We start from the raw sequence: 11231 nt of genomic DNA on the forward strand, positions 1-11231 counted from the left end.
ATACATGTAGGATCTACTGAGAGAGAGTCCAGGAGCAGCAACAGCTCGGAACAATAAGCACCCCTTATACCTAGATGTTGGCTTCTAAACACCATTCTCCAGTAAACAGAATCCTGGAGAAATGTCTGGTTCCAGGGAAAGTACAAGGCAAGCCCAGAACATTTTGTTTTGAAGGCAGGCCTCAGAGAACGATGGGGAGATGCCAAAAAGAAGGAACACAGAAGCTAGTTTGAAGGCGCTCTCACCAGCCAATAGTTTGGGCCTTAAAATAAATGACAATAATAGATTATAATTCACTGAAAAAAATACGAATCCATGAGCCCACACAGATACAACTAAACAGATTGAGGGGAAAGCTATTATAATAGAATGCCAACTAATACATGTAGCAGAAATAATGAAAATAAAGAAATGACCATTTTGCAATGATTAAAGCTACTCAGCCAAGAGGCATAAACAGGTGGTGAACATCATGGTGAAAGTGGGATACAGAACCGTGTATTTACATTGTTTCACAGTGATTCCACACAAAATAGTTATTAATTACAAAGGAGGAAAAAAAACTTTACAGCAGAGAAACCTCGCAGGCGCCACCTTACTCAGATGATCAACATTATCACCTGTAATAGGACCAATAAACATCACGGGCCACCCAGTGGACAGACACATAAGAAGATGACAGCACTAATGTGACATCACCACCAGAGCATATCCTGAATCAAATCAGGAGGAAGCTTGGACAAAACGAGGCTAAGGCGCATCCTCTGTTACCTTCAGGAGGGTCAAGGACATCAGACTCATCCATTTTTCTCCATGTTTAAAATGGTTCCAAAATAATTTTTTAAAAAGAAGCAGGAATCGGGGCGCCTGGGTGGCTCAGTTGGTTAAGCAATGGCCTTCAGCTCAGGTCATGATCTCAGGCTCCTGGGATCAAGCCCTATGTTGGGCTCCCTGCTCAATGGGGGGTCTGCTTCTCCCTCTGCCTCTCCCCCACCCCCCACACTTGTGCTGGCGCTCTCTCTCTCTCTCTCTCCACCTCGGCGTTGCCCCTGCTCCTGTGCCCTCACATGGTCTTCTCCACGTCTACCAGTCCTGCTCCAGCTGTCTTCTCCCCCCACGTGCACCCCCCCCCAGTGGAGCTGGCTCCCGAGGCTCAATCCTACCCCTTCCCACTTGCCCTCCACCTGGCACTTGCCAGAACACACAAGCTTTCTCACGTTCTCGTCCCAGCTCCTGCTGCTTTCCACCTGGAACACCCTCCCTGTTTCCAGTCTGTTCAGTAAATCCCTACTTCTTTTTCAGGCTTCAGCTCCTGAGACACCTTGATGAGGCCTTGCCTGAACCCCTCCCAAGGCCCCAGGACACAGCCTTCCATCGAAGCGGACAGAGCTGCCCTGCTCGTCGCACTAAAGGGCTGACACTCTGGTCTCCCCAGAGTACCGAGCTCCTTGGTACCCACTGGAAGAAATGTTCCCCTTCCACTGCCAACTAAGTCAGACCTCAGCCTTCGCCCCCTCTACATCCATTAATCTACTGTGGGGTTTCTCTCAGGCTAGCTTGGCCCTTGGGACCATTCCTGAGCTGTACAGGGGAGAACAATCATCACAGTTCTTGGTTGCCCAGTTGGCGCTCAACAGACAGATGCTGGAAACAAAGTACTCCCGGATTCTTTTGGCTTAGAATTAGTACCCCAGGCACCCCCCAGTGGCATTCGGCCTGCCAATGACATCATAGTCATTTCTTGAGGGTCGACATGGGTAGGGCCCTGGGTACACAGTGCATGTTCTTGACTTGCAGGGTTAGTCTCAGCTCCTTGGGGCAGCCTTGGCCTCATCCATACCTCTGAACTCCCCAACCCAGTACAGGCCTGGAGACAGCCTGCGACACTCTGCGAGTCCCTGCTGCCAGGTCAGGACCACCACCCCCTGGGATCTGCAAGCCCCACCTAGTGCTGTCTGGCACTGTGACCAGAGTCCAGGCCAAGTCTGGAATGAGAGCAGCCCATGAGGACACACCACCAAGAAAGCAGGACAGAAAAGGTGTGTTTCTGTGCCTGGTGGTTTCCCATTCCCAATTCAACTTCTGAGACAAAAAAAAAAAAAAAAAAACCAGAACCTGACGTACAGAAGTAGAGTTCTTGGATAACACCCTCTTTATTCCCCACCACCAACCAGACACATTCTACCCCACAAGATCCCTGAGGCCCATTTTATGGGCTGGAAAGTAAAGGCACTGTGTCAGAGTGCCCCTGGAGGTCAGCGACACCCAACTTATGAAGACCCACAACTTTCAGGGACTCCACCTAGAGATGTAGCAGAACAGAAAGCCGTTCTCTCCCTTTGTCTTTGGTCTTCAGAGCGCGCCGCTCCGCCAAGGGTTTCCGAGGAAGCCCCTGCCCCAGTGAAGCCGCTGCTCCGGCGGCCAGTGGCCATCAGCAGACAGTGAACAGGTGCAAACCAGGGCTGGGCCGGCCCTCCAGCCAGCACCCGCGTGTCAGGACCAGGATGGCTGTGCACTTGCACGGGGCCCCTCAGAAGGCCAAACAGTACAGCTGAATCTAGTGCCAGGGGCCAGACGGAGGTGAGGGCTCAAAAAAGCACCCCCAAACAGGCTGCCCGGCTGGAGACCCATGGGGCCGAAGGAAAGCATGGACCAGATTTCAGAGCTGAACGAGAGGTGGTGATGGGGCAGCGGCCCAGCTGGGGTGTGCCCTGTGCGGGGATCCCGGGGCTGCTCCCTCGGCGCGCCTGGGGCGTAAGGCAGTGGCTCTTCCGACCAGAGGGCTGCCAGGCGTCAGAGCTTGCTGCGGGGCGCCTTGGTCAGGGGCCGCTGCAGCCGCCACACCACCTTCACTGGCTCCACGGCCCCATCCAGCTCCCGGAGGCCACCCAGGTCACCTGTCTGCCTGTACCGCTGCAGGGCCGGCTGCAGCACGGTGACGGGAACGCTGAAGTTCAGGTGGGGGTACGTGGCCCCTGTGTTATTGTCTCTGGTGTTGCTGGCCACGATGCCTGTGCAGGAGTCAAAGAGGAAGCAGGGTGTGAGCCTGTGGCCCAAAGGACGGTCGGACCCCCATCTCCAGCCCGGGGGCCCTAGGACTGCTGGGAGCTTGAAGCCTCCTTCCTGGCCTCGGGCCCCCCATGCCCCAGGGCCCCTTCCCAGACCGACTTTCCCCTCAACACTGTCAGGACCTAACACACAATGTCTCACTTACTTTGTGACCTTTCTCTCCAGCTAGTGTCTGCTCTGTGGGCTCTCCACACGCACGGGCCTCACACCTACAGATTGGTGCCTGACCCGGGGGGCATCAACAGGAACGTGCGGGCTGAACAAATAGAGGAGTTGCGCCTTGTGGGAGTGCATGTGTGTGTGCAAGTGTGTGCATGGGGATGTGCTTTTTTAGGCAGATTTACAGCAGCATTGCCAAAATAGGAGAGTCCTTCTATGCCCTTCAGCTCCTCCTCCTGTCACCGTGAAACACTGATCAAAACCAGGAAAGCAACCTTGGAACAACACTATTGACTGAGATACAGTCACGTGTGTGGATGTCACCAGTCAGATTCTATAAGCACTTTTTCTGTTCCAGGATCCATCCAATCCAGGGTCCCAGAAGCCTCTTGCTATCATGTCCCCAAGTCCTCTCCAGTCTGGGCCAAGTCCAGTCTTTCCCTCTCTCATGGCCTGGACACTTGGAACAGCACAGGTCAGTTGTTCTGTAGAACGTCCCTCAGTGTGAGGTCCCCTGATGTTATCTAGTGGTAAGTGTGCGATTGAGACTAGCGCCCCGTGCCCTTCTCAATGCGGCCTATCGGGAGGTGGCATGTCCTGTGATGCCAGCTAATCTTGATCACTTGGCGAAGGTGCTATCTGTAGGATTCTCTCACGTAGGCTTACTGTTTTCCCTCTTGTAAGTACGAAATCATTTAGGATCATGCAAATATCTCATTTCTACTTTCCATTCATTGGTGGGTCCTGTGTGCAGCAATTTCTTCTATGGTCTCCTAACAGCGGTTTTCTACTTCCCTAGTTTCTTCTGCATTTAGTAATTGGAATTCTTCTGTAAGGAAGCGCTGCCACTGGTCTCTGTCTTAATATTTATTCAGAGAAGCCAAGATCTGGGCTTTTGGTGTGCTCACTGCAACTGGGGTGTCACTGCTTCTAACGCTCTCAGCGGACAAAGCTAGATATAGATATAGATAGATAGATATGCACTAACTCATGCCTACACACACACATTGATATTATCACTACCTCCACTTCTTTGTGTATGTATTTCTAAAAGTCCGCCAGTCTATGGAGGGAATAAATGCAGACTGTGACAACTAGCTCTAAGTGTATCACCAGTGAATCATTAACTGTGCTAAAGGGGAAGCGGAAGACAGGAGTTGACCTAAGAAATGAGGGAAAACAGTGTTTTGCCAGGACATGTTAGGGCTAAAGGCAAAAAGAACTCTGTGCACTTGAACGCTGTACTCTAGATGGTAGATCTATTTCATGCAGGGGTGTGACGTATAGATTCTGCATGTACTTTGTGTCCTACAGTTGAAGAACTAAGGAAATCCATTCCAGCTAGCGTGAGCAAGGCAAGGTTTCTCACTAGGTCAGAAGTAAGGGAAGGGGAAGCATCACATGACCTGGTGCAGGCATACAGCTGGAGGTAACCACATGCACTCAAGGTTGGCTTTTTTTTAATGTGCAGACTGTTTTGTTTTGTTTTTAACCAGAATTAGTTACCATAATGTTTAAATCAAAAGGTTTAACAACCACATATTTAGAGGGGGGAAAAATGAGTCCATTGCTGCTAGTGAACAACTACAGAATCAGGCAATGTTAGCCTCAGAGTCCTATGGGATGAGGCAGCAGGGTGCTGGAGCAGAGTGGTGCTCCCCCCAGTCACCCTTAACCCTCTACTCCCTGCTGTTTTCACTCCCTCATTCATTCACTTGACCTGTGACTCCTGGACTAATCCAACTCCTAGTTTCACAGACCCAATGAGATCAGGTGACTTACCTAAGGTGGTACAGTGGCTTAGTGGCAGAGAAAGAACCCGACTCAGATCTCTTTCCACCTTGCTGCTCAGCATCTGTCCCTCTCCACTCTCACAAGCACAAGTGCCCGAAAACCTTGGCTAACTACCTCTTGGCCATAAGGCCTGCCATCTCCCGAGGCCGTGGGTGGCTCCCAGGACAGGGTGCCCAGCACTCATTAAATGGGACTGAGACTCTGGCAAGGGGAAGGCTGGGTGACAAGGAGCTGGTTACCCAGGAGGTCTCCTGTGCAGGTGGAGAAGAGGGGTCCCCCGCTGGAGCCGCCGTGCACAGCACATGTGGTCTGTAGCATCACCGGTGTGTCATCCACCCGCACCACGGCTGACAGGATGCCTGAGGTCACCGAGGGCCCGCAAGCCTGGCCAAAGACGCCAAAGCCCACCACACTGACAGCTTCACCTGCCCGGAAAGAAAGGAGGGTGAAGAAGGTGAAGGTGGGGAGTTGCCTCTGTCTGACACAACTCACACACGCTCCCCAGTCTGCTCCCTGTCCTCTCCAAAGTTCCAAACCTTCTCTGCCCTTCAGGCTGCTGCTCAGATACTCCTGCCTCCAGGGAGGGAGTCTGCACCAGGTCCCTCTCGGGAAGAGGCTGGGACGTCCACTGAGCTCCCAGCACCTGCTCACCCCTTGTTCTCAGCCTCAGGCTGTTCTCCAGCCCTCATTTCCCTGCTGGATGAGGGAGTCACTCTTCAGGGTCCCTGGCACCCAGCCCTGCGCTCAATAAATGTTTGTGACATTAACACCCATCTCTCCTTGGATTAAGAAGTCTCTTGGTGAAAAAAAGTGGTGATGATGACGACCAACTGCCTGCCAACTTCCTTTCCCAAGTGCTTTGAACACACAGAGCATGCATCTAAGTGCTTTATAGGCAACGTCTCACTCTCTCCTCACAATGCCCAGGAACAGGGAGCATATCCCCATTTTACAGATGTGGAAACTGAGGCAAAGAATATGGAGTTGCCTGTCCAAGGACACAGGGCTAGCAAGTGGCAGAAGAGATGGCCACTTAGAGGTGTCATCTGTCCATCACACTGCACCCGCACGGTGACACTTCAGGTATCCAAGGCAGCATGCCGTGCCATCGGAGCCTCAACAGGGGACCACCACCCTGGCCAGCCCGCAGTGTTCTGAGGAACCCCCCTTCTCAGCCCCTCCACGTTACACTGCTGCAGGGCTTTGCTAGGGATTCCATCTGCGCCTCCTCCCCTGCCCCCCACCCTGGAGCATGCTGGCCACAAGCAGAGAAGCCTCCAAGAGCAATCCCAGCCGATGCACCAGGATGCTTCACTGCAGCTTCACGCTGTCCCGACTCATTACCCCAGCAGGGGGTGGGCAGGGAACCCGCCTAGGGCATTGGCCCCCCAATCTAGAGGGTCAGAGTGCCCAGCGCTGACTTCACTCCCTGAGGTCTTCCCCAGACCAGAGGACCAACTTTGTCCTTTACCTTCGTGGAAGTGCTCAGTTGGCACAGGCAGGGGGATCCCCTGTAAGTCCTCCTCCAGGCTCACGACCGCTATGTCATAGGGAGAGGTCTCCTGGGTGGCAAACACCACATGTCCCCAGATCATAGCACTCCTAGGGGCAAGGGAAACAAAGTGATGGGCTAGCTTTCTGACCCTTTAGTGCAGGGAGGATGCCAGGGAATGAGAGTGACAGTAGAAGTCACAGACCTGGGGGTTAACGGGTCTGGCACCAGCCCTGCCACGTACCAGGCAGGCATCTGGGCCTCAGCCACCCTGTGGTACATTTCCAGACATGCTTCGCCGACTATAGCAGACTTCTACATAAGCTCCCTGTGCCTCCCCACACTCCTAACACCCGGTGAGCACTATGGGCCAGGGCTGGTGTTGATGCTCTGTGAACACCATTTCATTTTGGTATTTAGTTCTCATGAAGCCCTAACAACTAGGCACTGGAGGGCCACCTGGGTGGCTCAGTGGTTGAGCATCTGCCTTTGGCTTAGGTCGTGATCCCGGGGTCCTGAGGTCGAGTCCCGCATTGGGTTCCCCTCAGGAAGCCTGCTTCTCCCTCTGCCTGTTTCTGCCTCTCTGTATCTCTCATGAAAAAATAAATAAAATCTTTAAAAAAAAAAAGAAAAAGAAAAGAAAAGAGAACTAGGCACTGGTGTTATCACCATTTTAAATGGTATATTTGAGGGCCGGAGAGGTTGAGTAACTTCCTCAAGGTCACACACTAAGCGGCAGAAGCCAGGGCACACATTCCCAATGTTTTCCTTCATTGCCTCATCTCAGCAAACAATCCTGCCAGCTGGTGAGGCAGACACACCATTTCGATCCTGTGTCCCTAACTACATACATAAGCACTAGCACTTCTATGGCTCTTACAGGGGGCCAGGCTCTGTTCCAAGACTTCACAGGTCATCCCAGGGGGAGGCAGCCTACAGACCGGCCTGGGATCACACAGGGGCTTCCCGCTGCACTCTGCAGGCATGGCTTCCAGCAGACCTAGTGGGCTCCCTAGAAGCCAGCGTGTGTGTTGGCAGGGCCGGGGGATTGGGCATCTCATGTACGGGGAACTCTTCATTATCAGTCTTCCTGCCCTGTTGGACACCAGCAGGGAAACCCTATGTCAAGGCCGGGCTGGGTTGACACTGGAAATTCAGTAGAGGGATGTGGAAAGGCCTGGGCTGCGGGGCTAGGCTGAGCCAGGTACAGAACCTCAGGCAGGAACACCAAGGTGCTACACTGCTCTGCTCCTGTGTGGAGGACCTGGGACTACAGCAGAAACCCAACAGGTACTAGAAACCCGAGCCAGGAAGCCACGGCCGCTGTCCCTACTGCCCAACAAATGGAAGCCAAGGACGCCAAGAGTGCTCTTCCCTGCAGAGGGGGAACAAAGGAGGAAGCCCCAACCTAGAACCTGGCTGCCAGGATCACCCGAAGATTGTTCAAATACACCAGTGTGCTGGGCCCCACTCCCATTCTAATTAGGTGGAGCCCCACACTTGTCATCTTTAGCCCGATGGGAAGTTCCGTTTAAGACCTAAGAGAGCAATCAAGTAAGAGGCCCGTGTCATGAGCCCAGGAAGGCAGCACCCTGGGCCTCTGGGGCTTCACTGCCGCTTCTAGGGGAGAAAGCGGGGCGGGGAGTCGGCTTTCAAGGGGCCCAGTGGTGCGGGCGTGCGGGGCTGGGAGACCCAGCAGCCAGAATTCAGAAGCCAATGCAGGCTGCGGGGGCGGGGAGGGGGGGGGTGCCTCCAAGATGCCGAGTCGGGGATGCCGGGGCTCCCCCACGGTCCCCCAACCCAGAGCTGCCGGGCGTCTTGCCCAAGTCCCATTCGCCCCCAACTCTAGGCCCGGGCGCCAGGGAAGGGCGGGGGCACTCGGGTCTCTATCCGCCCTCCACCCGCAGAGCAGCCCGCGACCGTCGGGACCTGGGGCGGGGGCAGGTTGGGGCAACCCCGCGGGCCTTACTTGGGGGGCGTGGCGCGCACCAGGACCCTGGCCGCCTCCCGGGGGGCCACGTGCCGGCAGGTCACCACGAGGCGGGGCGCCACGGCCACTCCGGAGCCCCAGACGGCGCCGCACTCCACCAGCACGGCCGCGGCTGCCCACGGGGGCCCGGGCGCCCGGAGGGGCAGGCCCCACGGGGCGCCCACCTCCGGCGGCAGGAGGGCGGCCAGGCCCGGGGCGCCGGGGCCCGGGCGGCCGAGCGCGGCCCGCGCGGCGCGGAGCAGGGGGGCGGCGGCGCACAGCAGCGTCAGGCCCACCCACTCGCGGGCCTTCCAGCAGAGCGGCGCGGCCACCAGCGCCACGAGCGCCCCCGCGGGCCGCGCCGCGAACACGCCGCCGCCCTCGGTGCCCGGCAGGCAGCGCGCGTCGGTGAGCAGCAGCGGGCCCGCGGCGTTGCTGAGCACCCCGCGGCTGAGCGTGTTGAGGAAGATGTCCGGGCAGAAGGCGCCGAACGGGGAGCCGCAGGCCAGCAGCGGCGCGCCCTTGGGCACGGCCCCGAGGGGCGCCACGGCCACGGCCGGCCCGCGCTCCGCCGGCTCCTGCTCCGGCTCCGGCTCCTGCTCGGCCGCCGCCGCCGCCGCCGCCGCGCCCCGCCGCACCCGCAGCAGCGCGAACCAGCCCAGCGCCCTCAGCTGGTCCTCCTCCTCCTCCTCCGACACCTGGTCGTCCGGCGCCGCGCTCGCGAAGCGCCACTGCTCGGCCGCCTCGCCCCCGAAGAGGCGCGCGAAGTGGGCCCGGAAGGCGGGGCAGCTCAGCAGCAGCAGCAGCTCGGCGGGCCTCGGCGGCTGCAGGGGGCGCCCGCGGGGGCGGGCCGGCGGGCCGGGCTCGGGGGCCGCGCACTGGGGCGTGCACAGCCCGGCCCGGCCCCGCTCCGCGCCGCCCGCGGGGCTCGCGGCCGCCGGGCCCCACTGCACGTGCAGGCGCAGGTCGTCGCCGCAACTGTCGCCGCGCAGGAAGGCGGCGCCGGCCGCCGTGAGCGCCGCGCTGCCGGCCCGCAGGAAGGGGGTGAGGATGCCCCCGTGGCACAGCACCAGGTCCGGGCCGCGGCTCACGATCACCCCGCTGCAGCTCCACGAGCCCGCCGCGGGCTGCCCGGCCCGGGAGGCGCTCACCACGCAGCCGGCCTTCTCGGCCGCCCTCAGGGAGGGCCCCCACTGCCGCGCCATGTCCGCCGCGACGCTGCGCACGGGCCTCCGGGGGAACGCGGGAGCAGCGAGCGAGCAGCGAGCGAGCGCCCCGCCGGGCCCCGCCGGCCCCGGGCAGCGCCGGCCCCGGGCAGCGCCCCCCGAAGCTGCCGGCCGCAGGCGCGAACGCTGACTCAGGTCTTCCTCGTCGGGCCCGATTGGCTAAGCCGCAACTCGCCCGCCCCAAGGGCTGCGCCGGGGGCCGAGCCCTGATTGGCTGCCCGGGCTGGCCCCGCCCCCGCCCCGCCCCGCCCCCGTGGGCTCGACACACCCGGGCGCTGCGGGGGCGGAGGGCGACGAGCTCAGGGACAGCGAGCGGCGCGCGGTGCCGCCCGGCGGGGGAGGAATAGAAACGGTGCGGCTGGACTTGCCCAGACCGGGGCGGGACCCTGAGCCGTCGGCCTCTGACCCCTGGGATGAGAAGAGCAAGGAAATCCTGGGCCGCTTGGCCGCCTCAGTTGAGATTTTGTAAATAAACCCTACAGCCCTCCACCAGGTGGCACGCGGCTCGCAGGGCCACACCTAGGGCCCTCTGAGGCCAAAGCCCAAGACACAACTCGTGAAAACTGGGTTTGCGCAAAAATAAAATTGCCCTTTAAAAACTATGATGGGGCAGCCCTGGTGGCGCAGTGGTTTGACGCCTGCCTTTGGCCCAGGGCCTGATCCTGGAGACCTGCGATCGAGTCCCACGTCGGGCTCCCTGCATGGAGCCTGCTTCTCCCTCTGTCTCTCTCTCTCTCTCTCTCTGTTTCTATGAATAAATAAAATCTTTAAAAAAAATAAAAATAAACTATGATGAACAGGGGCGCCTGGGTGGCTCAGTGGTTGAGCGTCTGTCTGCCTTCAGCTCAGGGTGTAACCCCCAGGGTCCCGGGCTCCAGTCCCCTATCGGGCTCCCCGCGGTTTGTCTCTCATGGATAAATAAACTCTGGAAATAAAACTATGATGAACAGGAACTGAAGTCAAAAATTTTAATTACATACCCCTGTATTTTTGCAGCGTGCCCATTTCCTCTAAGATTTAGAACCACCACCTAGGGATTTATCAAGGGCCAAACTCTTTTTCAGTAAAGGGCCAGAGCGTCAGTACTTCAGGTTTTGCGGGCCATAAACTCTCAAATACCAAGTGTTTATTTGAAGTAGGCAAAAGCTAAAGGAACGGGTGGCCAGGTGGCTCAGTCAGTTAGGCATCTGCCTTGGTTCAGGTCCTGATCCTGAGCTCCTTGCTCAGCGGGGAGCCTGTTTCATTCTCTCCCTCTGCCAGCTGCTTCCCTGCTTGTGCACTAATTAAAATATTTTGGAAAAAAGATCACAAGATCCTGAGCTTTTTTAAAAAAATAAATGGGTGGCTGTGTTCCTGTAAAACTTTCCTTATGGACACTGAAATTTGAATTTTTTTTAAAGATTTTATTTATTCATGAAAGAGAGAGAGAGAGACTGGGAGAGGGAGAAGCAGGCTCCATGCAGGGAGCCCGACGTGGGACTCGATCCTGGGTTTCCAGGATCAGGCCCTGGGCCAAAGGCAG

The 11231-nt window shown here is 57.4% G+C and overlaps 1 protein-coding gene across 1 annotated transcript; it reads right to left on the minus strand.

The window, feature by feature from the left end:
* Nucleotides 1-344: 344 nt before the first annotated feature.
* Nucleotides 345-9703, minus strand: TYSND1 (trypsin like peroxisomal matrix peptidase 1). The gene is made up of 5 exons (XM_072823427.1): nucleotides 9110-9703; nucleotides 8484-9070; nucleotides 6494-6624; nucleotides 5262-5447; nucleotides 345-3011 (listed from the first exon to the last, which is right to left on the minus strand). The coding sequence occupies exons 1-5, from the start codon at nucleotides 9686-9688 to the stop codon at nucleotides 2794-2796; spliced, it is 1701 nt and encodes a 566-aa protein (XP_072679528.1). The 5' UTR covers nucleotides 9689-9703; the 3' UTR covers nucleotides 345-2793.
* Between the last annotated feature and the right edge of the window lie 1528 nt (nucleotides 9704-11231).

Source organism: Canis lupus, chromosome 4 (genome assembly GCF_048164855.1).
Source record: "Canis lupus baileyi chromosome 4, mCanLup2.hap1, whole genome shotgun sequence".
In the NCBI taxonomy this organism is placed as follows: Eukaryota; Metazoa; Chordata; class Mammalia; order Carnivora; family Canidae; genus Canis; species Canis lupus.

Bases quoted from the DNA above. Each gene is read 5' to 3' on its own strand.
- TYSND1 (XM_072823427.1), bottom strand. From the start codon at position 9,688: ATGGCGCGGCAGTGGGGGCCCTCCCTGAGGGCGGCCGAGAAGGCCGGC. The intron at 5,448-6,493 runs GTAAAGGACAAA...CTTTCCGGGCAG, and splicing joins AACTGAGCACTTCCACGAAG to GTGAAGCTGTCAGTGTGGTG. The intron at 3,012-5,261 runs GTAACCAGCTCC...ACTCCTGCACAG, and splicing joins CTGCACAGGAGACCTCCTGG to GCATCGTGGCCAGCAACACC.